The 26,426-nt window shown below is 35.6% G+C and overlaps 2 protein-coding genes across 2 annotated transcripts in view; both read left to right on the top strand.

Annotated features, from left to right (window-relative positions):
• LOC134746188 (inositol hexakisphosphate kinase 1) overlaps positions 1-26,426 on the top strand; it is a 356,169-nt gene that overhangs the window by 214,451 nt on the left and 115,292 nt on the right. The window lies entirely within an intron of this gene.
• The window catches only part of LOC134746189 (beta-3 adrenergic receptor-like), a 107,312-nt gene that overhangs the window by 52,781 nt on the left and 28,105 nt on the right, over positions 1-26,426 (top strand). Inside the window, exon 2 of the mRNA XM_063680515.1 lies at positions 10,163-10,354. Within this exon, the coding sequence (XP_063536585.1) occupies positions 10,229-10,354 (126 nt within the window). The 5' untranslated portion in view covers positions 10,163-10,228. The remainder of the gene's footprint in view (positions 1-10,162; positions 10,355-26,426) is intronic.

Here is a 26,426-nt window from a genome sequence, read left to right as displayed (position 1 = left end):
TAATTTCCTTGAAATTTAATCCTACCCTACTCAATCAGTCATGCCGAAACAAAAGAAGCTCAGTTTACGATTGCATTTAGAACCGTAAAATATTATATCAATGTAACTAATAAAGTTAGACCAAGATAAGTCTGACGAAGACTAACATAGAAGTTTGACGTTTGAAGAACACTTGCACTTTTCTTGGTCTAACTCTATCAAACTCACTGCGTCTCACATGCTTTAGAGCAGGAACTGATATGATATGAAATTGTTATATTATTTGATGTTTATGAATTTGCTCTGAGGAACATCAATCACCAATTTTTTTTAAATTAAAGGTAGAATGTTGAAATAAGGCTTTCAGGATTATTACGCCTTCTATCTCATATTTTTAGGACTGCTTATTAATTCAACATTATAGTCTCACTATATCCTTCTGCCTGTCTGCTTGTCTAAGAAGTTCACAATATTATAATATAACCACACCGACAATGCCGTAAAATGGCATGTAAAACTGGGATTTTTTTGGCTTTAACTCTGTGGTTTGCAATGTCATATACCACTCGTAAACAGATCTTGAGAAAATAATTTATCTTTAGTGATTTTTTTAAGCCCATAGTGTGCGATGTTATATAAGGATGACTCACGCACGCCGCTGAGTTTCCGAAAACGCTTATTTACTCAGAGGGGTTTAGGCTTCCTAAAAGGTAAATATCTAATACATAGGATTCATATATCTCATCCTATCAGATTAATCTATATGAGATCTTTTTGGGTATAAATCCCAAGAGATTTAAATATATCTGGAATGACGGAAACTTAATATCCGCAGAACATTGATCCGTTTGCCGAAACGGATAGATTTTGCTCGCGGCTGTAAAATAACTGCGGATATTGCGTTTATTTTTAATTAACTATGAATTTCAATATTTTTATTAACCAAGTCTAAATTTTAGTGATTAGGTACTTCACAAAGAAAGAATTCTAATTTTCGTTACGAAAGAGAATTAAAGTTAAGATTAGATGTTATTGGAAACATGATCAGAAGTACCTATATGATGCAATTTATAATTATAAACAACTATTGTTGCCAATACAAATAAAGACAAAGTTTATTGATTCATAAAATTACAAATTTTACATGTCAAATTCTACAATTCATTGAAATAATAATCATCACCAATTTAGAATTATTATTTTATGTGTCTTGTCAAAAGTATCTGCAATAGTTTAGTTGTTCTTTAAATAGAGGCATATCTCTTTTTGTGAAGCTATCAGAGAACGGTAGACGCTTTTGACGCAGTCTGATACGATAATTTTGATACTGACTGTACAATAGTAGCATATCTAAGGTATCTATTGGTAATGTGCTGTCAGATGGTAAGTGACTATATACTGCTTGTAATTCTCGAGGTGTCACTTGTTCATAAACTATTTAAAAAAAATTGTGAACACGAATAACAGTATTTCAAATGAAACTATATTTACAATAACAGAACCACTGGTCTGTAGATCAAATTCAAGGCCAGTATCTAGAGTTGTTGTTATTTTCCTAGTCCATTTTGTATTTTTCATGCGTATTATATGGCCAGCCCACTTCCATTTGAGCTTTTTACAATGAACTAAAGCATCTATCACGTTTGTCTTTCGTCTAATTTCTGTATTTCTTATCCTATCTTTTAATTTTAGGTTGAGTGTATTTCGTTCCATGGCCCTTTGGCATATTTGGCATACAACAACTTGGTCAGGTCCCATCAGTAACAGAGGCCAAGGGAGACCAAAACAACGCTGGAGTGACGAGATCTATAAAGTTGCAGGTAAAGACTGGACTAAAAAGGCAAACGACCGAGAGGTATGGAAAAATTTGGAGGAGGCCTTTACTCGTTAAGAGGTCCTTAATTTAACTAGAATATATATATAATATTCAAGGTTCGGTCGAAAATACGACCACTAACTCGATAAAGCACAGTTGTCACGCTAGCCGGCGTATCTTTGGAATAGCAGGATTCCCAGACCTTAGCGGTTTAAACTCCTCTTGGCGTCCAACATATAGTTTTAATTTAGTCGTAGGATTATTAGCATTTAGTGCCCTCGTGTGTGTTTAGAATATAATCTTAAATTGTTTACCGACGTTTCATTAGATATAATTCCCTGGCATCACACGTAACAAATGGCGTTATATATACATTAAATTCAATATCGAAACAATAATAATCATATTTTAAAATTTTAATGAATTATTTTATTGTGACATATGTTATAAATATTATTATGAAATTTTTTCTTTGTATTTCTTAATTCTAATTATTATTTTCAATTATGCTTAGGACATGAATTGTATACCAGTTATCAAACTAGAGTTAAGTACTACTTAGATATATAAATTCAAATAATAATATTATAAATTATAAACCAAACTGAAATTTGAAATGATGCATGTGTTTAAAAAATTAAGAAAATAGAGGCTTTTTTATTTTTATTTTTATTATTTTATTTATTATCTAGAGTTGTGCCGTGATCGAGAACGTTCTTGGTTTGTATGGGAAATGTTTTCGCTCGAGAATATTTCCCATAGTAAACGGAGAACGTTCTCGAGAACAGCACAGCTCTACCCGTATCGAACACGCAGCAGGTCGAGGTCGTCGCTGACTGGCTTATAAACTATTTACAGTATCTTTTCAAGACCTTTTCCAAAGGGTTTAGAAGCAAGGCGCTGAAAAACATTTACTATTGGGTCTATTTATCGAGTGTTGTTTGAAAAGAAACATTGCCTGGATATCTATTGCAAATTTCGTATAACTTTACACCCTTTTGGACACGTTACCTAGTGTATAATGTCGAATACTTTTACACCCTCGATGGTTTTTATGACATATTTTTTGATTTGTGTTTTTTAGGTAGTCACATTCTAAAGGGGAAAAAAATAATGGGCCTTGGAGGGAAAGTGCATTAAAACCTTAAGTTAGCTCATTTTATTTAAAGAAAACATTTTTTTTTTGTTTTAAAAAGAAAAAATTGCATCTAAAGATTTTCATATTTTTTTTCAATTTCGCTTGTCTAAAAATATTCTTGAGTACTAAATATTCGATTTTATGAATTTATTTTGTACGGCAGACGAGTGTAAGACCTAATGCTTCTTGGAGAAATATTATCATTAACATTAACTGTATCGAGTAGTAGAATAAAATAACGTATTTATTTTTTGGAATTTTTAGTCGGTTCGATTCCCGGGCGAGACAAGCGAATTAAAAAAATCTTTGAATGCACTTTTGTTTCTTTTTTTAAATAAAGGAATCTTTCATTCAAGTAAAATGAGCTAACTTAAGGTTTTATTTATTAAGGCACTTTCCCTATTACAGGACCCATACATTTTTCCCACACTGTACATAAATTATAAACTGACATAGATAATATACACTAAAGAAAAAGTAATCTCCACCGGTGGCCGCGGCGGGAATCGAACCCGAGTCTTCAGCTTGCGCGGCTATCGTCCTGACCACTAGACCACCCGGCTACGGCGGTACCCGTCCCAAATTCTCTGGTGTATGCTACCTATGAAAGGCTAGGCGCCTTTGACCAACTCTAAGGGCGAGCAGTGTATGCTTGCACCTCCTATACGAATCCTTTACTGGATTACGGTATAGTGGTCAGGACGTTAGCCGCGTAAGCTGAAGATGCGGGTTCGATTAGAGCCTCGGCCATGGGTTGACTTGGTCACTTGTCTTTTTCTTTAGTGTATGTTATCTATTTTAGTTCATAAACAGGAAAACAATTAAAAAACTTCCTGGATAATTTATAAAGTTCATCATCTCAGTGGAAATTACGATTCACAATTCAAACTCCGGGAGGACTAAGAAAAACCATAACTTAATTATAAAACAATTCATGGTAATGAAATCATAACAGCGGTATGTTCGACCTCATAGAAAGTTAACCTTACCTCAAAAAAGCCTAAAAAGTATAACAAAGCTTTGAATTTTATTGAGATTTTGAAATTTAATTTAAACTTTTTAACCCGGTGCTGGATTGTCATTGCAAAATTCCGTGTTTTATACGTACGAATGGTACGATACATGCAATTGAAATATACTGTGTCATCAATATTTCACCCAAAAATACGTGTTTATGGGCGATACACCTATATTTATAACTCGTTCCCAAAGCAGTCCGAGTACTTGGCTTAAGGGAACCAGTATTGGCAAGATCTTTGATTACGAATAATAGATGTTTTTTTTTGTGCAAAATCAATAACGATCACATAACTATTTATTTGAGTACGACTGTTAGAGCTCTACGGGTTTATTAGGTGAATAAAATTGGATAAGTATTTTAATCTGAATACGGAAATATGAATTTTCAGTGTGTCAAACAAATACAACAACTAAAAAAGTTCATCCTAGAACGTAAGAATCAGTAAAGGACAACATTTTTCACGTTGTTTGTGCTCTAAAAACCTTAAAAAAATGTTTGCTGCAAAATCATCGCTTAGATGCGGATCCCGAGGTCACACTAAATACTGGCTTTACTGGGGCGAGTGCAATCGATGAGATTGACAGCTCTGCAGTGGGAGCCACGACACGCGACCCGCTGCATGTCATTTACAATCTAACGACCTTACGACACGAGACGTCACTTGTATCCCAAGCGTTTGAAATACCCACAGGCACACAGGACACTTAGGTACTTACAGGGCCATACATCAAAAATTATTTGCGTTTCTGTGTGAACGGCACGTTACACGCGTCATGCGTCATTGTGTGAGGTTGCTTAAATACCGAACTGAGCGTTCGCCAAAAGCATGTCAATCTGGTGTCGTGGGACTCGCGGGGCGAGGTAATTCTAATCGAGGCGTGGCGCGGGGCGGTGCGTGGCCGTTCTGTATGATAATATATTACTTATTCTGTGACGTAGGTACACAATCAAAATCCATTCTATAAGTTTTCGATCTACGTCGTCGTAGTTTTTGGCACGTCTTGTCAGATCTATGACAAATGTTAGTTGTGAGGCCTTGTGATTGATTCGGGATTTTCGATGAATTTTTCTTTACTTTTGTTTTCTATTAAGTAGGTAGATTTCGTAGATCGTAGGATAAAAAAATAAAATAATTAATATATAGATATTTAACTATGTATGTACACATATACACACACTATTTACACATTTGTTATAAATCCAGATGTTGGTCTAGCTACTGGAGAGAAATAAGCAGACTGTATCACTTTTTATAAATATATTAAAAACTACAAATTGACCGTTACAATAATAACTTAGCGCGGCGCGTACACGCTACAGTATATCGCGAGCGGGACGGGCGCGAGCCGTCGTGTTTCGTTCGTGTGTCGCGGTTGGTGAGAGAATCTCGTGCGCGGCGCGCGGGGCGCGGGGCGCGTGCCCGGCCGCGGATGGACGACCGGTTCTGCTCCGAGCGTCCAGGGCTCATGATGATGCGCTGGTGCTATCGGCACCACCAGATCAAAGTTAATACAATCAGAACAAGTTTCAAGATCGCCTCTCACGCAACCAATTCTTTCTTGAACTTGTTATACCTAAATAATCTCTACACTGCACGTATGTAGAAATGTGACTACAATCATAACCCTATTAATCTCTTCACTGGCAAGCAGGTATTCTTTAAACAATAATTTTTAAGAAAAAAAAAACCGACTTCAATGGGGGATGCCGCTGAAAGTTTACTTATTGTTGATGGTGCACTCTTAGATTCCAGACAATGAAATGAAATAGACAGCATATTTTGCGTAATTATCCTAATCCATCTTTTGACTAATTTTGCCTAATTGCCTAATTATTATAATATTGCCTAATAATGTAGAAAAGGAGGTAAAACCACCCACTTTTCTAGTAGCATTTCGTTTTTGTAAGGGTCGCAGTTCTAACCTAACCTAATCTAACCTACTTTTCTGATAGCATTTCGTTTCTGTAAGGGTCACAGTTCTAACCTAACCTAACCCTCTTTTCTAGTAGCATTTCCGGGTCCGGGTCTGGGTCCGGATCCGAGTCCGGGTCCGTGTCCGGCTGTCCGGGTCCAAGTTTGGGTCAGAATTCGGTCCGGGTCCGGATCCGAGTTGCGGTCCATGTCCAGACCCGGGTCCGGGTCCGAGTCCGGGTCCAAGTTTGGGTCTGGGTCCATAAGGAAGAGAAAAAATCGCCAAACGTGAACTATGTGTCATTGAAGAGTTCCATTCTGATCATCATCAGCAGTTCCACTTAATCAAATGTCACTTTTTTAAATGTAAATGCTGGATTTGTTGCTGAAAATACAAAAATCACAATATGTATGCATTTCACATTTGAGGAGTTCCCTCGGTTCCTCATGGGTCTCATCATCAGAACTCGAGCTTGACAAAAATATGCCTTAAAAACGTAAGTTGCTTAACAAACATAAAGAATAGGACAAATCGCCAAACGTAAACTATGCGTCATTAAAGAGTTCCATTCTGATCATCATCAGCAGTTCCACTTCATCAAATGTCACTTTTTAAAATGGAAATGCTGGATTTGTTGATAAAAATACAAAAATCACTATATGTATGCCTTTCACATTTGAGGAGTTCCCTCGATTCCTCATGGATCCCATCATCAGAACTCGAGCTTGACAAAAATGTTTCTTGAAAACCTAACTTGCTTAACAAACATAACGAAGAGGACAAATCGCCAAACGTGAACTATGCGTCATTGAAGAGTTCCGTTCTGATCATCATCAGCAGTTCCACTTCATCAAATGTCACTTTTTTAAATGTAAGTGCTTGATTTGTTGATGAAAATACTAAAATCACTATATGTAAGCCTTTAACATTTGAGGAGTTCCCTCGATTCCTCATGGATCGCATCATCAGAACTGCGTTTTGATAAAAACGGGACCAATCTGTATGTATATACTTACAATCAAAAATAGAATTTTCAAAATCGGTCCAGAAATGACGGAGTTATGGAGTAACAAACATTAAAAAAAAAAAAACAACCGAATTGATAACCTCCTCCTTTTGAAATTTTGAAGTCGGTTAAAAACTCATTGGTACGAGTTAAGATCGAACAAAGCCAGGACTCCCAGTGTAAAAGTACTACGCCTGTTATGTAATAGCCTGCTACCGCCGCTTTGGGATTAATTTGCTTAATTTAATAAGCTAGCCAAAACACGCACCGCCTGTTTACTTACAAGTGAACTTAAATAATTCAACAGGCATTTTCCGCCGTTCCGGCTCCTAAATAGCTGTAGGTCGAGACTTGTTGCGAAAGATAAGAAGCTAACAGTGGAAGTTAGGTAATTGCCTAAGTACAAATAGTTTCTGAATTTCTGTGAGATTAATGTCCATTGTTCAAAAATTGCTATTTAGAACCGTCCCAGAGTAATGTAGGTATTTATCTGTTACATTAGTGCTTAATAACTAATAAGTGAGTGTGTGTTGCCTGTAGGTATACCTGCTGTGTACTTAGCATACGGAACCCAAAAACTTGGTTTATGCAGGTGTAGTCAAAACTCAACTTAAAAAACTTTCTAAGCTGTATTGTACCTGTTGCCCTATAGGACTTAGGTAAGCGCCAAATGCGAAAGTAGCGACTATAACATTGTGACAAAAACAGGACAAAGGATAGTGTCACCTTTATAATGTTACCCGTTGCAATATGTCGCCTTTCAACGTTGTTAATTGCTAAATTGTTAAAGCTAGCTTAATAGAAAATTCAAATGGAAATTTCATGGATCTGCCTGGAGCCACATATACTGGAGAGTCACACGAACCTTTATTTTTACTCAACGAAAACTAGTACCAGATATTGATATATGTTACGCAAATATTCATGCCAAGTTTTATGTAATTTAAGCATGTTGTTTTAAGAATTTCAAATGTATGGGATGGGCGCGGCTTATTGGCGGCGGGTTCACGTAATTCGCGCGTGCGGTCCAATTCGCTAGATATGAATGGACCACATGGACAATAAGCTTTAAGACCTTGGCTTTGCTTATATGTTTTATCACTTTTACTTATAAGTAATTTACCGAAAGTGCAAACATATTTGATCCTCTCTAATGCACGTCCACGTTATTTGGAAGCTTTGTTATTGTGATGGATCACCTGAATGAAACTAGACCCTGCGCGCAAACAATTTTACTCCAAGACGGCCCCTTGTTAGAAAATAATAAGCTCGCTATATTGTACATAATAACGGAAGAAAAATGGCCAATTCTATAACAACTCCCGGGAAATTGCGTCATTCTTTGCCAATAATACCGTTTTTACCTAGAAGCTACATACCGTTGAGCGTGTTTTCTTGGCAAAAATACTGCACAAAAATTGATAGACCCTTATTGCTTCATAAATACCCAATAATAACCAAGGTTTTAACATGGGAATTTTAATGAGTAGACCCAAGAGTTCTCCATTACACAGCCATTATCTTGCAAATTTAATATTCAAAGCCCTTCCGCTTGTATATGTACATCTGGCCAAACAACCCGTATTTTTCATACATAAGTTATTGACGAGGCAGTTATGTGTCATAAAATTGAGGTACAATCAATTCTCCATTATAAACGGTGGCTATTTACGACGGAGTCGATACAGTCTGAAGGTCAATGGAAATTGATAAATAGGTGAAACATGGTCATGTTTAAGTGATGGTTACCGTTGCCAGCAAGAAATTGATCGATAGTTTTATTTATTGCCGTGAGAAAAAAATCTAAATTTTGGTTTGGAACTTTTACGAATAGTTGATAAGCATTGTATTTATCTCTCTCTTCTTCCTCGTGTTATCCCGGCATTTTACCACGGCTCATGGGAGCCTGGGGTCCGCAGAGGGGAAACTAGGCCTTATTGGGATTAGCCCGGTTCCCTGACGATGTTTTCCTTCACCCAAAAGCAACTGGTAAATATCAAATGATATTTCGTACCCGAAAAACTCATTGGTACGAGCCGAGGTTTGAACCCGCGTTCTTCGGATTGAAAGTCGCACGCTCTTACCGCTAGGCCACCAGCGCTGGTTAAGCATCGTATTATTATATTATGAGAAGTATTTATTATTTATTTATTGAATTATAAAACATTCATACTATCTCACATGTTTCTGTCACATATACATACATGCATTTTTTTATGTAAATGATCCAGTTTTGTAAAATTAAATTATGAAGCGAAATTGACGTTATGGCGCGGTTTAAGTAAGTTTTCAAAATGAGAACAAAAAATTAATAGTTACCAATTTAGGTTAGATAAACTTGTATCGTATAAACTCGTCTAAAATTATTATAAAATATTACCAATAGTATCTCTGTATGCTTCTTCTTCTTCCTTGCTCCAACCCACTTTAGGTGGGGTCGGCTGTCCTAATTATTTTGCGCCATGAGATTCTGTCGAGGATTGTCGAGTTGGGTAAATTCATGCTGGTCCACCATGCTGACGGCGGGCGTCCCTGGCCTCTCTTTTTCTCCGGTAGGTTCAGAGCTTTTTTGGCAACGTACTCTTTGCCCCTTCGCGTCACGTGTCCGTACCACCTGATCTCTGTATGCGGTAAATCCAAACATACCCGGGAAATTACGATAAAGCCTATGATTCCTTCATTCTTTGTGAATTAAACACTCAACAAGAAAAAGGATCAACCTTAGGTTTGTACGTTTCCATATCAGACTTTTTTTACATACTTTATATATCCATAATATACCTACTGACGCATACCCCTATTTTAATTATGAATAATTACGCACTCAGGTAGAAAACAAAACTTATTTATTTAAGCTCTGTCGACATTAGTTTCAAACTTTGGCTAATTTGTAGGGAAAAACGAATTATTTGCTCTGTGTATGACTGTGTCGCCGCCCTGGAGGGAGTGGAGGGTAGTTACAGGACACATTAGTTATCTGACAGGTGTCTATCAAATAGTATTCATGAACATTTCCGTTTTATTCCATATTCCGGGATTTCCCAACGCCCGGGTTTGACAATCAAATTACCGTCGTACATTGTCTACTTCAGCTGTCAAATTGCAGCTATAATGTTTTGAACTACATATAATTAGGGTCTGTGTGGAAAGAGAAGTTGTGAAATTGATGGGATCCAATACATTCTACGACTCTTCTCTTTTCGCACAGACTCTACAATACGTACTCGTTTATCTTAGTTGCCTACTGACAAAGACGTTCAAACTTCAGACCTCCCTTTTTTAATTTCAGACGCATAGAAGATGCCATGGTGCGCAGCAGCGTGTGTAAGGTGACGGGGCTGGACGCGGGGTGAGGATGAACGAGACGGAAGCGCGCGGAGAGGCGGGGGCGCTGGCGCTCAACGTGGCGGTCACCGTCATCTCCGCCGTCGGCCTGCTGCTCAACGCGTACATACTCACACTCATCGTTGTCACTAAACAGGTACGTAAGGGGGAGTACGGAATGAGATACGCAGGCGCGCGGGAAGGGATCACTGTTGACTTGCTGCTCAGATGAGATAAAAGCTAAGATAAGAAAGACGGGTAAATGGATAAAGGTTATGGGAAAAAGATCACGATCCGATATCATGCACGTGCAGTACGTGGCACCTTTGGTGGCATGCGGTGTACTTGGGGAACCTTCATTATTTGGAAGAAAAAAAATAGGAAACTATCAACTATACCTCTATTAAAAATAAATGATGTTTGAATACCATGTTTTCTGATTTAAAAAAATTACTCGTAATATATCATTGTATCCTATATATGAACTTGATTTAAATTTAGACTAATGGCAGGCGTGGCTCACTCCGCGATTTCGTCGCGTCGCTACAAGTACATGCTGCCCACACCAATTATGGTGTCTAGCCATAATAGTAGTTGCCGTTGCCGCGCACCGCTACGGAACGGACGCCTGCACACGCTTGCGCCACCTTGCGGTCATATCTTTCATAATAGACGCGTTTTGTTAGAGTGACCCTTTTGTACTTAGTACTATTATTTATTCTGTGCTAATGAAAACTACTGTCGAACCTCCTAGTGGGAATTGTCTTAGGCTATATGTACTGTTTTAACTTTGTCTGTAAATCTTATTGGTCTGTATCTGTTTTTTTCCCCAATAAAGAAAATAAAATAAAAATAAAATAAAATACGGTACCAGAAAGATTATCCCACATGTATTACCCCCTTTGTTCGCTAGTTACACTACATTTAGTTAAACATTTAGTTAAACTATTATTTATTCTGTGCTAATGAAAATTACTGTCGAACCTCCTAGTGGGAATTGTCTTAGGATGTAGGCTATATGTACTGTTTTAACTTTGTCTGTAAATCTTATTGGTCTGTATCTGTTTTTTTCCCCAATAAAGAAAATAAAATAAAAATAAAATAAAATACGGTACCAGAAAGATTATCCCACATGTATTACCCCCTTTGTTCGCTAGTTACACTACATTTAGTTAAACATTTAGTTAAACTATTATTTATTCTGTGCTAATGAAAATTACTGTCGAACCTCCTAGTGGGAATTGTCTTAGGATGTAGGTTATATGTACTGTTTTAACTTTGTCTGTAAATCTTATTGGTCTGTATCTGTTTTTTTCCCCAATAAAGAAAATAAAATAAAATACGGTACCAGAAAGATTATCCCACATGTATTACCCCCTTTGTTCGCTAGTTACACTACATTTAGTTAAACATTTAGTTAAACTATTATTTATTCTGTGCTAATGAAAATTACTGTCGAACCTCCTAGTGGGAATTGTCTTAGGATGTAGGCTATATGTACTGTTTTAACTTTGTCTGTAAATCTTATTGGTCTGTATCTGTTTTTTTCCCCAATAAAGAAAATAAAATAAAAATAAAATAAAATACGGTACCAGAAAGATTATCCCACATGTATTACCCCCTTTGTTCGCTAGTTACACTACATTTAGTTAAACATTTAGTTAAACTATTATTTATTCTGTGCTAATGAAAATTACTGTCGAACCTCCTAGTGGGAATTGTCTTAGGATGTAGGCTATATGTACTGTTTTAACTTTGTCTGTAAATCTTATTGGTCTGTATCTGTTTTTTTCCCCAATAAAGAAAATAAAATAAAAATAAAATAAAATACGGTACCAGAAAGATTATCCCACATGTATCCCTTTGTTCGCTAGTTAAACATTGAGTCCCACTGTGCCACTGCTGCTGTACTCGTAACTTGTAAGTGTGACCAAGGATGAATAATATCAAAGCAGACCTGGAACAAACGTTGTAGAGATAGACCAAGCTAAGTTGGCAGCGATTTTGATAGTGCAGCCTGTGCAAGTATTATTTTAAACGACATAATTTCATAGAAGTTAGACGTTTAAAATAACTCTCGTACAGTGTTTCAAAATCGCTGCCAATTTAGCTTGGTCTAACTTTACTTATACCTACTAAGTAATTATATTTTGGGAACATACCATAGATACTTACTAGCGTAGGTCAAGCCATCTGGGGCCTATTTCCCATATGCAATGAACCATGGTTTATAACAAGAATAATAAGTTAATTTAAAGTTAATTCTAGTTAGTTAAAGCAAAAGAGGTTGTATGATACTTAAGTAATCGATAACACACTAATACGGAACTAGTAATTAGTCTGTCTACAATAACAATTAGTCTTATAGATTACGAAATACATTTTAAACCGAATTAATTAACATAAAAATTAAATTGTAAATAAAAAGCTTTAAGCAAAAAATAATATGTTGCGTCTAATAAATTACATAATTCTGCATTGGTAATATGTAACCTCCTGCTGTAGCTTACGGCTTAGTTTATGACAAGTAGGTAAACAAGCGCGCCCGTATGGTCACAGTGTAAAAAGTAATATTTTTTAGACTGTGGTATGGTGATCTGCGATCATGGAATAACGAACCATGAAGCTGATTCTGAAGATGGAAATCTTAGCAAAGCATGATAAATTGCTGCACAGCAAAACCACTATAATCTTTAAAGATAGCTTGCCTCACCCATATAATTAAATGCTGCGAACTCTACCTATATAAAGAGAATCCTGTGCCGCGAGATGACATGAGGAAATTAAATGTGAAATACTTCCACTTGGGGGCCATGTGGCTTGCCGCTCTGTGACTTCACGGATGCTATGTAAAGCAAATATTTCGTAAAATGCAGAAAGACTGCGAATTATGCCAAGAAACAATTTTGTATGGATGTTGGGTGGAGTACATGTTTTTTCAGATAAAATGAACTTGAATATTTGTGGTAATATTAGTATTCTCACGTACGAATAGGTAGTGCCCGTTTACGTTTCCTTTTATTTATTTTTATTGCTTTAACTAAATTTGCTTCAGCTAACCTAAATGTGTGTTCAAATGCGAAATATTGATAACCAGATTTAATTGGTGTTTGATCTGGAATAAAGGAACATTAATTGCAAAGGACAGTAAAACATGTTGATTACGATGATGATGACTGTGTATTATTACCTAGAGACGCCCGGTCAGCGGGCTGTCGGTCATTTGCCGTGTTCATTCGAAAACCTAAAGGTATTATATTATATTAAATTTTATAAATAGTATTGGATAAGTTTAGTTGGTTAGTTTATGTACCCGCTTATATTAAATATCCCTTCTAACATGCCTGGCATTAGTGACCTGAGATAATCCCAGAGATAAATTACCAGTAACTGTCAACTGTAACGTGTCCCGCCGTTCCGGCTTCCAATGGCGGTCGTTGGGTAATCAAGCGCATTGCTACGACGCTAATACTAGGCACTTAGTGCCAGAGAAACTTCAGGGCACGTTTGTATTTACGAAGGTCGATGGTAGTCAGTATAAAATGCGTCCATTATTATTCATTATTAACTCCAGCTCTTCTTCTACGTCGAGTTCTTATGATTTGATTTTGATTTAGGGTCGTGGGCACTATGAGTCGCTCGATGATGTAGTGCTTTCCATTCTGGCCGATTTTGCCTTCCTAATCGTGTTACCTTGATTCTAATTAATGCGAATAGGAAATATTTCGTTCCACGAAACGCAAATAAAATACAAATGAATACAATAAGGTATTCTCCTACTAGTCAAATCAGTTTCTTTTTTAGAACTGTTAAAACGATTTGCTAATATGGAATTTATATGAAACACAATGACGTCACGGTCAACTCACCTACTTTCTATATTTCTATCCGATTTATTAAATAGAACTTGTGTTTAAAATAACTGCTATAGCCGGTCAAACAACTTTGTCAGTAAAAACAGGCGCGAAATTCAAATTTTCTATGGGACGATAACCCTTCGCGCCTACATATTTTAAATTTGCTGCTCTTTTCTACTGACGGAAATTGCTTGACAGAGTATATCTATGTTTTTGGAATAATTATCTGGTGCTTTATTTTTATGCATGGTGTGAAATAATTTATTTTAGATCCAGTCAAATACCCTATTGCAGAACAAAGGGTAGATTTATAATAAATGTCGATATTACTTAAATAAATACCGTGTATAATGTATATATATAATATAATATATAATACTTAATACTTCCATAACTCAGGTACAAATCTATCTATGATGATCACACAAACAAATAATAGAAAATAGGCATTGTATTGTCATACAGTTAAATGCACACAGTTTTGTTAAAAAGTAAATATCTTTTCATAATGAAACGGCAAAAACTGTTCGTAAAGTTAAATTACAGTCGGGTGCTGTGCTTTTATTTTCGTTTCCAAAATGAATGTTGTGTCATCACAATACATTCTGTATAAAAAGTTATATGTATCTGTCGTTAACAACATTTATAAGTTGTGGCAAAAAGTACACAACGTGCACTCGAGACGAGACCTTTGTGAGTGCCCCTTTAGTGGGATGGCAAAATTTCATTAAAAAAGATAAACTGAAAAGTCAAATAAAAGCTAACATTATAAGGTAACAAATGAAACAAAAGAAAAGCATTCTGCACTTTAACTTTTGACAAACATCGAATCGCAAGTTGTGTCGTTTTGAAGAAAGGGTACTAGTAAAAAGGCGTTATAGGCTATAACGCCTTTTTACTAGTACCCTTTTCTTCAAAACGCTATAACTTATAGCTATTAAGATTGAAAATCACATCTTTATGTAACTGAAAATGTGGCACTTACATTTTACTTCGAAAAATCATATTCTATGAAGATGAAACACGGTACAGCGTTCTGCCAGAAAGCCAGGTAGGTACAGCCGCAGACGACGCGCAAACCGCCAAGTGCCGCAAATACGCGTTTTTGAAGAACAATTATGTATTTGTGGCACCGGCGGTTGAGACATTTGGGCCTTGGTCGTCAGACACCTAAAACTGGCCAAGTGCGAGTCGGACTCGCGCACCTAGGGTTCCATACGATTACGCAAAAAACCGCAAATAAATCACGTTTCTTGTATGGGAGCCTCAGTTAAATATTTATTTTATTCTGTTTTTAGTATTTTTAACCTTTGGGTTACGGAATCTTAAAAATGGTGTGTCTGGCGACCTCCGGGCAGGGGCATTTTTTGCCCAAAGATTAAGCTTAGCCCTGCAAAGAGGTAATGCGGCCAGTGTCTTGGGAAGTGCTTGGGAACAATGTCTCGGCCGTCTCGGGCAACACTAGGGTTAGATAACGATTAGTTTGTAAGTTTTTTTTTGTGTATTTTTGTTTAATGTATTGTGTTTTTGTGTTAGATTTTAGTTAATATGTAAGGATTTTATGTATTTTAATGTAATAACTGAAATTTGTACTTATCTTAATGACTTGTAATGATAATAATAAATAAAACAGGGTTATCAATATCAGAATGATATATACAACCAAAGTTCAAGTTAACTTAGTAATACAATCAACATTTTGCGAATTTAAAAAATATTAAACATAATAATCCCCGTACATCTCGTTCGAACTTACATAAATATTATCCCTGTGCAAAAGGGAGGCCAAACTTTACCAAAAATATTTCAACCAGGCGGCATTAATAATAATGAGTGGCTGGCACAGAATATTAAAGAGTAAATAAGTACTTAAAAAAGTTTTAAGGGCAATTTTAAAGTAGGCTATAGGTACCTTTAGTTAAAAAGAAAACTTGTTAAAAGTACAGCAAGAGAAGCCCAGGCAACGAACATAAAATAACCCTGCCTAGATACTATACCCTACCCTACATACTTTTGATAATAAAACTAAAAACTTTTTACTTGTGTTCCGTTCCATTCTGGTGTTCTGACAAGCGGCTGGTAGTAGGCATATCAGCTCCTATTTTCCCAATGCTTACGAAGTTGAGATAAGCGTTCGACTTCAAACGAGAAAAAAAAACCGGCCAAGTGCGAGTCGGACTCGCGCACGAAGGATTCCGTACCATTAAGCAAAAAAACGGCAAAAAAATCACGTTTGTTGTATGGGAGCCCCACTTAAATATTTATTTTATTCTGTTTTTAGTATTTGTTGTTATAGCGGCAACAGAAATACATCACCTGTGAAAATTTGAACTGTCTAGCTATCACGATTCGTGAGATACAGCCGGGTGACAGACGGACAGACAGACAGACAGACAGACAGCGGAATCTTAGTAATAGGGTCCCGTTTTTACCCTTTGGGTACGGAACCCTAAATACAGATGCTACGGCTATGTAACAGGATGCTAATTTAATATTTGGTAAATATTTCACCAATCAATAATATTTATGTTTTTATGTTGATTAATTACTACGGGGCATTAAAGTTAAAAACAGTAACTGTCAGGAGTTACGATAATTGTCGTACACGTATGATTATTGGGGCTCCGTCGATGTACGTTCCAAAGACCTTTATCGTACACAAAAGTACGATAATTTCAGCCCAAAAAGTCTAGTATTTGAAGCAAAATATGATACTTTTCCTTAGAAATAGGCTATAATTAGCACCTTTTTGGGGGTTCGGCTTGTTGGTGTAAGTCAAAAATGTCGAAATTTCCTGTAAACCGTTTGGATCTATCACAAATACAAAACTGATTTTTGCGAAATTTAGAAGAAAATTGCGTTTTCTTTGATTATACATGTACCTTATTTTACATGTCAATGAAATCGCTGTTTACCAATAGAAGCATAAATACCAAACTGAGGTGGAGACTCGTCAAATGCTATGTTATATCTATCCTGCTGTATGGCATGGAGGCATGGACACTGAATAAATACACATCAGATTGACTTGCTGCCTTTGAGATGTGGCTCTACCGAAGGATGTTAAAGATATCATGGACTGAACACGTTACGAACAAAGAAGTACTGCGTAGAATGAAGAAGACTCCAGAAGTACTCAACATCATTAAAATACGAAAAACAGCCTATCTGGGTCACATATACAGAAATAAGAAATACGACTTATTACAAACAATTATCGAGGGAAAATTTGAGGGAAGAAGAGGGAGAGGTAGACCTAGATATAAATGGATAGATAACATTAAGGACTGGACACTTACAAAAGACGCAGCCACTCTCAAGAAATTGGCAAAGACCAGGAAGTTGAATGCCATGCTGACCGCCGACGCCCATTAGATGGGCATGGCACCAAAAGAAGAAGAAGTACCTTATTTTAGACGTAGTGCCTTTTTGATAGGCGTACGATAATTTTTTCATCGGTAGCTACGAGAATTTTGACACTCCAATACGATAATTCTCTTCCGCTCACCTGACAACACTACCTAAAAAAATAACATTCATTTGGCTTTTACCGTTACGTGCGTAATAAATAATCTTTAAGAGGAAAGTGGACGACTTCTTAAAATCGTAGTCCACATTCCTCGTTAGGCATTATAAGAGTTAGGAACGAAAAAAATTTCATACATTTTTTTGGAAGCTCCAAACTCATAATACATAATTTAAAATCGAAAAAAAAAACAAAGGGGCATAGGCTGTTGTAATATACAATTATATTGAATTGTGTACAAATATTTTCCATGATGTTAATAATCGGAGAGGAAAATGGGGACTTCGTTTGTATGGAGAAGCGATCTTTTCCTATTCTCTTAAACAATTAATCAATTTGCCAAATACCTTCATTTTAATGATATTTATTTATTTATTTTAAACTTTATTGCACAATTTAAAAACGTACAAATGGCGGACTTAATGCCTCAAGGCATTAAGTTTTTATTTATTTAGTTCCACTTATCTAAATACCTGTGGGTGTGCCCATAAACATAACTGTGGGTGTGCCTATAATTTGGAAAATTCCCTCGACTTGTAAGAATTCCATCATTAGGTCCTGATTAGAGATGGGCCAATTGTAAAGTAGGTATATACCTACACACATTTGTGGGATTAGGGAAACATTCCAAAATCCGAATATCGTTAGTGTTGTGTGTCGACCGAGTGACAACCCGAGCGTGCAAAACGTTCAAGTTTATAAACAAGACCAAGTGCGGGTATAGTTATTAATTAATTAATTTATTTAAACTTTATTGCACAAAAGAACAACTTAATATAAAAAAGGATACGTATGTGAAAGTTCTAAAAACTCGCGCAGCTAGAAGATATTGATGTCAAGTTTAGCCAGTCTTTCTCCGAGACCACGGAGACAATACCGTCCTCGAAACGTCGTAGGTAATTTTAAAGTTTAAGAATAGGATGTACACGTGATTAAGTCCCGTTTAATTACCTAAATAATAATGTGTGAAAATCGTGAAAGTATAAAAGAAGTAGCCGAACACTCGCCAGCTGCTGAACTAGGTATATGTTAACACAGTCCTGTCCAAATGCAAGAGGTATCCGACCGGGCCGGTTCACGTCTGTTTCACTTCTATTCACTGAACTTTGCTTTCAGAACCGACTGAAACTTCCGCAAAGGGTTCATTTAGAGGCGTTCAGTTTGATAGCGCCTTTGTTTTTGCTTGTCAGAAAAAAGTTTATGTTAATTTGTATTCATTGCATTCGGGAAGCTAATTTTAATATTTTACCCTTGAGATAGTTTGTTAAATTTACTTTCTATGAGTTAATTATTGTACAAAACAAATCTTATTTAGTTACCTATCATAACATAAATTCTATGTGACCACGTGGGATTTCACGCTCTTATTAAAGAACCGGTGTAGAATGAACATAAATATAGAGTTCTTCGTATTAACAGAGAGTAGTAAATATTTGGTAGAATCTAGTACTAATAAACAAAAAACCGAAAAAATTACATACCTATGTTGTATGTAGGTTCCGTTTGTCACCTTTCGGGGAATTTTTAAGTCAAACATGAAGCTTAACAATCGACTTTATCGAACATTAATTCTTACTCAATGAAAGGATTCAATTTTAATAAAATAACAAAGTTCGATATGAGGAGGTAAAGATATAGGTAATAGTTATTTGTGCAACAAGAGAGGAAAGTTGTTTTTTCTTGCGAGTGTTTATTTTGAGAAAGCGAAAGATTCTATAATTGAATCACGAGCGAAGCTAGAGATTCTTAGTTAGAATCTTGAGCGTAGCAAAGGACTCAAAAACACGAGATGTAAAATAACTTTGCTCTCGTGTTGCACACGTAATTTTTCACCTCAGTAGTGAGAACATATTAAAGGTTAAAATGTATTTCGAATTACAGTAAAAAACCTACATTATGTTTTAGTTCAGAAAAAAAATTAAAAAACAATAAAACAAAAAAATGTTATCAAAGTATGAAGTGGCAGTTCATGGCCTTAACTAAATTAAAAAGCTACTTTGTTTCACTCCCTGGAGTGAGGAAAGTCGCACTTTCTTCACTCCAGGGAGTGACGAAAGTAGGCTTGTTCGAGCTGCTGAGGTGAAAATAAATTATTACCACTTCGTAGTGCCATAGAGTAACTTATACTAGAGCGGTACTGTCATAGTAAATTTTGTAACCCCAGTAAATTCACTGCCATCTGTCGACACACTTTAAAACTAAAAGTGAAGATTTATAAAAATACGATAAAATGTATTTAAATATGGATAATTTTTATTTTTTATTAGCATTAATTATTTTTATGATTTTGACCCATGTTCTTTCACTGATATGCGTTAAAATTGTTAAATAACAAACGAAACCGTCAACGCCATTTATACGACAGTAGGCCAAAGCTAGTAGCGCCCTTTGAACGAGAATTAAATTTTCGTGATTTTCGAGGCACGTTTTTTCCTTAGACTGTATCTATCTATTACGGAGTTATATCTATCTTTGGTAGTGCTTATGTAGCTCCACCTTCACTTAATTTCCAAGTGAAACCGCAAATGTACTATTTTAAGCATAGTGTTTGTCAAATAAACGTCATGCTCGGTCGATGTTAGGTAATAATTCGTTAGCAGAGAAAAGTGGAACTATTTAAGTTCATTTTATAATGAGAACAATAGGTCATATAAGGAACTTTTAAGTTGGGATCGATACCGAAATTGCGAAATAAGTCAGTTTTACCTATACCTTTAAACTATTACTACCTAGTACCTACCTACATTATGTTTTTGTTGTTTTATAGACTGCAATTTATATACAATAATGAAACTCCAGGTCTTAATTTAAGAAATATTTGTAAACTTGTTTGTAAACGACTGTTTGTTTCTTAAATAAAAAAAATAAAAAAAATTGCTGTTTCATACATCTTGACCGCTCGGATATCGTTGTTTTCCATGGAAGTTTTGGGTTGGTTCCATAAGTAGTAAAAGTTATTCAGTGATCCATATATTCACCTCGCAAAATTTGTCTACGGGTTCAAAAAATATCCCGTATGCAATGTGCTACCTTTTGATTGAAAACGTCATATGTATGCTCAGTGTAAATTTGCTTTAGGTATCTACCGAATAATAAAAAAATCAAGTTTCCTTGCCTGGACGGAAGATAAATTGTTTAGTCGGGTTTTTAGGGATCCGGCCAAATGCGAGTCGGACTCGCGTTCCAAGGGTTCCGTCCATTACACAATTTTTATTTAACAATGTATATATTATTTTATGTAAAATGTGAGTGAAATGTCTAAAAAACCCGTAGGGGTCGGATCAATAACTAAGTAATTAAGCCCGACTCACGCTTGACTGCATATTTCTAATAGGTTTGCCTGACATCTATAGGTAAACAACTATTTTGTGTATTTTTTTCAAAATTGTAGACCCAGTAGTTTCGGAGATAAAGTGCGAGGCATGGTAATTTTTTGCCTATTTTCTTGAATAACTTCTAAACTGTTTATCCTAAAATTATTAAAAATATATATTTGAAATTCTCAAAAGGAACTCTTTCATTTGATATTGTAACACAATATAATTTGAAAAACATTATTTTTTAATTTTCTCATTTATAAGATTTCCGTTTTTTCCTTTTGAGGTACGGAACCCTAAAAATGACAAAATTAACCTGCTACTATAGTTTTATTACATTCTATGTCCGTTGATTTGTATGTTGTGTCTGCTTGTTAATAAAAAAACATTAAACCATAAATGAGAGGGCAAAATCTTACAAAATCTAGTTCGTTTTCTTTAGTAACTTATTATATTAATGCACAGTGCACAGTCGTTCGTTTGCGTATTATCGGCGCCATTCGGGAAACGAATTAGAGATTCACTACATATGAAATAGTGAAGATATGTGACGTTACACGGAAAAAGGTACCTTATGGCGGCTGGCGCTCACGTCGCATAGCGCCGCAATAATATTGGAGCGACGTTAATATTAGCGTAAGCGCCAACCGCCTTAAGATAACTTTACCCGTTGGACGTCACATATCTATACTATTTCATATCTAGTGAATCTCTAATTCATTTCCCGAATCGCGCCGCGGCGTTTTTTACCATTTTGACGGCAGTGCGTAGGCGCATTACGAGTGCTACGCCGTAGCCCGTAGCATTATTTAGTATGTTTGTCATTGTGACGTATTCTGCTCTTCTATTGCAAAAAGGTTTATATGTATAAGGTTTATATTCTTATTTTATTTTGTTTAGAACCTTGTCAATGTAAAAAGTTCAATACGTTACTTTTTATTGTAGCAACAGTAAGTAAGATAACATGATAAGCGTTGCAGTAGCGTAAGTGTTGCTAAAGTATGAAATGCTTCTCGTTTACCCCACTTTCGAAGTTACCCCACACTGCACCTTATAAACAAAGGTTGTTATTTCCAACTAAGCTACTAGCATTTTGTAGCAGAGTATACACATATTAAATTCCTATTAACGTCGACATGTCGAAACTTGAAACTACATTTAAAGCAATATTAGCTGGTACGAGTATGGTATGGCACGCGTTGTTTGACAATAACGTCCATTAGAGAACGGTAATGAAGTTTAATGTAGTTACTTAGTGTCATACGGTCAGTGCATTTATACAGGATGAAAATCGCAATTTGAACAAAAATTATACGCGATATGCGTTAATTGAGAATATTGTTCTTTACTACATGGTAATGAAACTACTTAATGAAGTTTAATGTTTTAATTATGGAAGGATGTCAATCTCCGATGGCAGAATTGTTACAAAAGTGACCGCTTTCAGCTTTAAATAATAGTTCCTAATCTCTCCGGTGGCGCTAGTTAGGCTCTGGGACATGAGTATAACATGAACCATATAAGGCAACAAATAACTCGACCAAATTATGTAGGTTGTTTTTGGTATTATTTCGGTGTATGGTGGCACCGCCTAATTACTGTTTTTTGATGGACACTTTTCATACATAGAGATTTGGCTCCTTTATACAGGGTGGGCACAGGGATTCCGACACACTTTAACCATGAATTCTAGTGCCTATTTGGATAAAAAAAAAGTAATATAACAATGCCATAGAAAGCCTAATTTACGAGATATTCAATTATTTAAGTAATTTCGAAGTTAAAAAAACTCAAGGCTAACACGCCCTTATGTGACGTAATCATACATACCAAGACACAAACAATCACACATGCAAAGCAGAAGTGTTAAAAATAGTAAACTTACCTGTCACCTGCTATAAACTAGACTATAAAGTGTCATATTGGTGTCGCATGTTGTCTTTTTCACTCTTTCAAACTAAAGATACGTTCACAAGTTAGTACTATCGTTAATTGATTTATTTTGTTCCAGAAATTAAGTAAATTAATTAGGCAATTTTGGACCCATGTTGATATAACATTTTTCTTTCGTAACACTGCCAGGAATCCACGGTTAAAGTCTGTCGGAATCCCTGTGCCCACCCTGTATAGTCTTCATGGTTTTAATGTGACAGTGTCACACCACACTGTCAGCGTGTCTATACAGGCATGATACAGACAGACTATACAGACTGTCAACGACGATAGGTAATAGGTACCTGTTTCAGGAACATTCAGGTGATGAAGAATGAAAGTTAGTACTTATTGTGTATTTGCAAAATGAAAACAAATAAAAATAGATCCGACTAATTTCTCCCTCGTCTCCTTTGTATTTGCAAAAAAAACGATATGTCACTTAACAGCGGAACGATACCTAGTACTTGCGATGTTGGCTTGACGGGAATTCAGACCGTATGCCACGCTCATAATCAAATTACGTAATGAAATCCCACTTTCATGCCAATAAGTGCCACCGTTGTAATTTAGCTTCAATTAATTTCATTGAAATCAGACCCTGGAATTAATAATATGATGGAATTTTAATGTCTTTTAGTAGACATTTACGATACGATAAAATTTACTTTGTATCCGTGCAAACGATCAAAAGTTATATTTTACCCAAATTGTTAAAAGTGTTTTTTTAGGGTTCCGTACCTCAAAAGGAAAAACGGAACCCTTATAGGATCACTCGTGCGTCTGTCTGTCTGTCTGTCCGTCTGTCACAGCCTATTTTCTCCGAAACTACTGGACCAATTAAGTTGAAATTTGGTATACACATGTAAGTTTATGACCCAAAGATGAACATGTAACGGAAACAAATTAATTTTAAATACGGGGGCCACTTTTGGGGTGTAAATGAGAAAATTAAAAAATAAAGTTTGTCAAACTATATCGTGTTACATATCAAATGAAAGAGCTCTTTGTGAGAATCTCCAATATATTTTTTATATAATTTTAGGATAACCAGTTTAGAAGTTATTCAAGAAAATAGGCAAAAAATGACCATTCCCCCCTTTATCTCCGAAAGTACTGGGTCAAAAAATTTAAAAAAAATACACAAAGTAGATCTTTACCTATAGATCACCGGAAAACCTATTAGAAATGTGCAGTCAAGCGTGAGTCGGACTTAATTATTTAGTTTTTTATCCGACCCCTACGGGTTTTTTAAAGACATTTCGCATAAAAAATACATTGTTTAAATTGTGTAATGTACGGAACCCTTGGAACGCGAGTCCGACTCGCACTTGGCCGTTTTTTTAAGTAAATATTTCTTACTTACTATAATTATATAATTATAACGTCGTCGAGTATATAATATAATACGAGCTTTACTGAGAGACTGCACGGAAAAAAATACTTTGCTAGAAATGACAAACCCGTTTTGTTAATTTACACTAAAGTTTAGCTGTCATTACAGGTGCTAGCTATATTTTACATCACTTTGGTAATATTAAAATGTAATTCCCACAAATTACTGTATAAAATAACTAAAATCGATTTCTTGCGATTACAAATAGTTTGTTGTCCTGGGAATTAGAAAAAAATGTTATTATTACTTTTTTTTCAGTGTGGGTTGATCAAGTGAATTGCTGATTCATCATTCGCTTGCCCTTGTCCCATTCACTTGGGGTCGGCGCAGCAAATCTTTTTTTTCCATACCTCTCTGTCACCCGTCATCTCATCATTCACTTGCGTTCGTTTCATATCATCTCTCACACAGTCCATCCACCTTTTCCTCGGTTTTCCTCTCCTCGTACCTCCCTCCACATTCATCCTTAATACCTTTCTCGTCACATGACTTTCATCCCTCCGCATCACATGCCCGTACCACGCTAGACGATTTGCCCTTACTTTTCTACTTTTACTTTTTTTTACTTTTTTTTTGAAGTGAATTGCTGATTAATCTTTCTATTCACATAATTAGTTAATTTCGGCTATTGACAACAATGATTTAATGCCATTCATGGGCGTTTTTGTAACATATTGCACCTTAATTATAAGCTCATTTTTACTTTTGATTTTAGCTTAAGTACGATAATTGTTAATGTTTGTTTACCGTTAGATAAATATAAAATTATAATACGAAATCTAAAATGATACATAATCCAATCAGATTGATTTTTAAATTCGAGTTAACCGAGATTTTATATAAAGATGATTTTTTCTGTACTTAGCATACGTAATTTATGTAAGATTAGATTTGAATACAGTTTAAAGGACCAGACGTCGATTAGTGTTTTCGTTATATGCAGATAATACTTATTTATAATAATAAAAAAGTAAAACATATTTTTTAATACCGCGCGACCGAAAGAGACAGAAGCTGTCATTATCACACTGTTACGTCGACAAGTACGACCATCATATCCTTACTGACCTGTAATACCGGTAGGTCGCAGAGAGCAACTGAACGCATTAAATATATCTGTTTAATAGTATTCCGTATAAAACATTTCTACCCTACTAATATATCGTAATAGTCGTGATTTTTTTAGACGGTGTGCTTCGTTTCGAGAGCTTAAAGCTCGTTCGGACTCGGACCAGAGTTTAGTCTTTTTGCTTTATTTATTCGCATTTTCCGTGTAGCTAAATATAATCCCGCGGCTTATAAGTTGTTGCTTTGTGATATTTTCAGTACTGGTACTGAACAATAATGACCATACCTCTAATAGTAACCCATAATAGTGCAGAAAGATGTCAGTAATTACGCAAAATTTTACTCCATAATTTTTATTGCCTTATTAGTTGTAATACTGTTCATTTATTGATAAAATACATAATTTCTAGCTAGATGTTTTGTTTACCTTAAAAATAGTAAAAATACTGAAGTTCCGCATCATTCATTCCACTTTTAGGAAAACTCCTACATAAGCCAAGTAGTTGTTTCAAGATCGAAGCATACCTTCAAGAAACCTTCTCAAGAATTATCTATACCTACTAAATTAGACCACCTAGTCATATTATTATATTAATTATGTCAAGTTCCATGCCGGATGTAAATCATGTTCACATTATTAATCTATCCAGTAACGCGACACTAAGTCGTGTAAATAATTGCTAGGATGTACGACAATATGTATAATCAAAGATAGATATAACTCCGTAATAGATGGATACAGTCTAAGGAAAAAACGTGCCTCGAAAATCAAGAAAATTTGATTCTCGTTCAGAGGGCGCTACTAGTTTTGGCCTACAGTCGTATAGATGGCGTTGACGGTTTCGTTTGTTATTTAACAATTTTAACGCATATCAGTGAAAGAACATGGGTCAAAATCATCAAAATAATTAATGCAAATAAAAAAATCATGTATCTATATTTAAATACATTCTATCGTATTTTTATAAATCTTCATTTTTAGTTTTAAAGTGTGTCGACAGATGGCAGTGAATTTACTGGGGTTACAAAATTTACTATGACAGTAACGCTCTAGTATAAGTTACTCTATGGTATAATGTAATGTACTTCCACACACCTGTCACACAATGTTATAACATTAAATAACTTCCAGT

This window comes from Cydia strobilella, chromosome 12, assembly GCF_947568885.1.
Source record: "Cydia strobilella chromosome 12, ilCydStro3.1, whole genome shotgun sequence".
Taxonomy (NCBI): domain Eukaryota; kingdom Metazoa; phylum Arthropoda; class Insecta; order Lepidoptera; family Tortricidae; genus Cydia; species Cydia strobilella.
The sequence above is the reverse complement of the archived record's forward strand: the minus strand, read 5'-3'. Positions and strand labels throughout refer to the sequence as shown.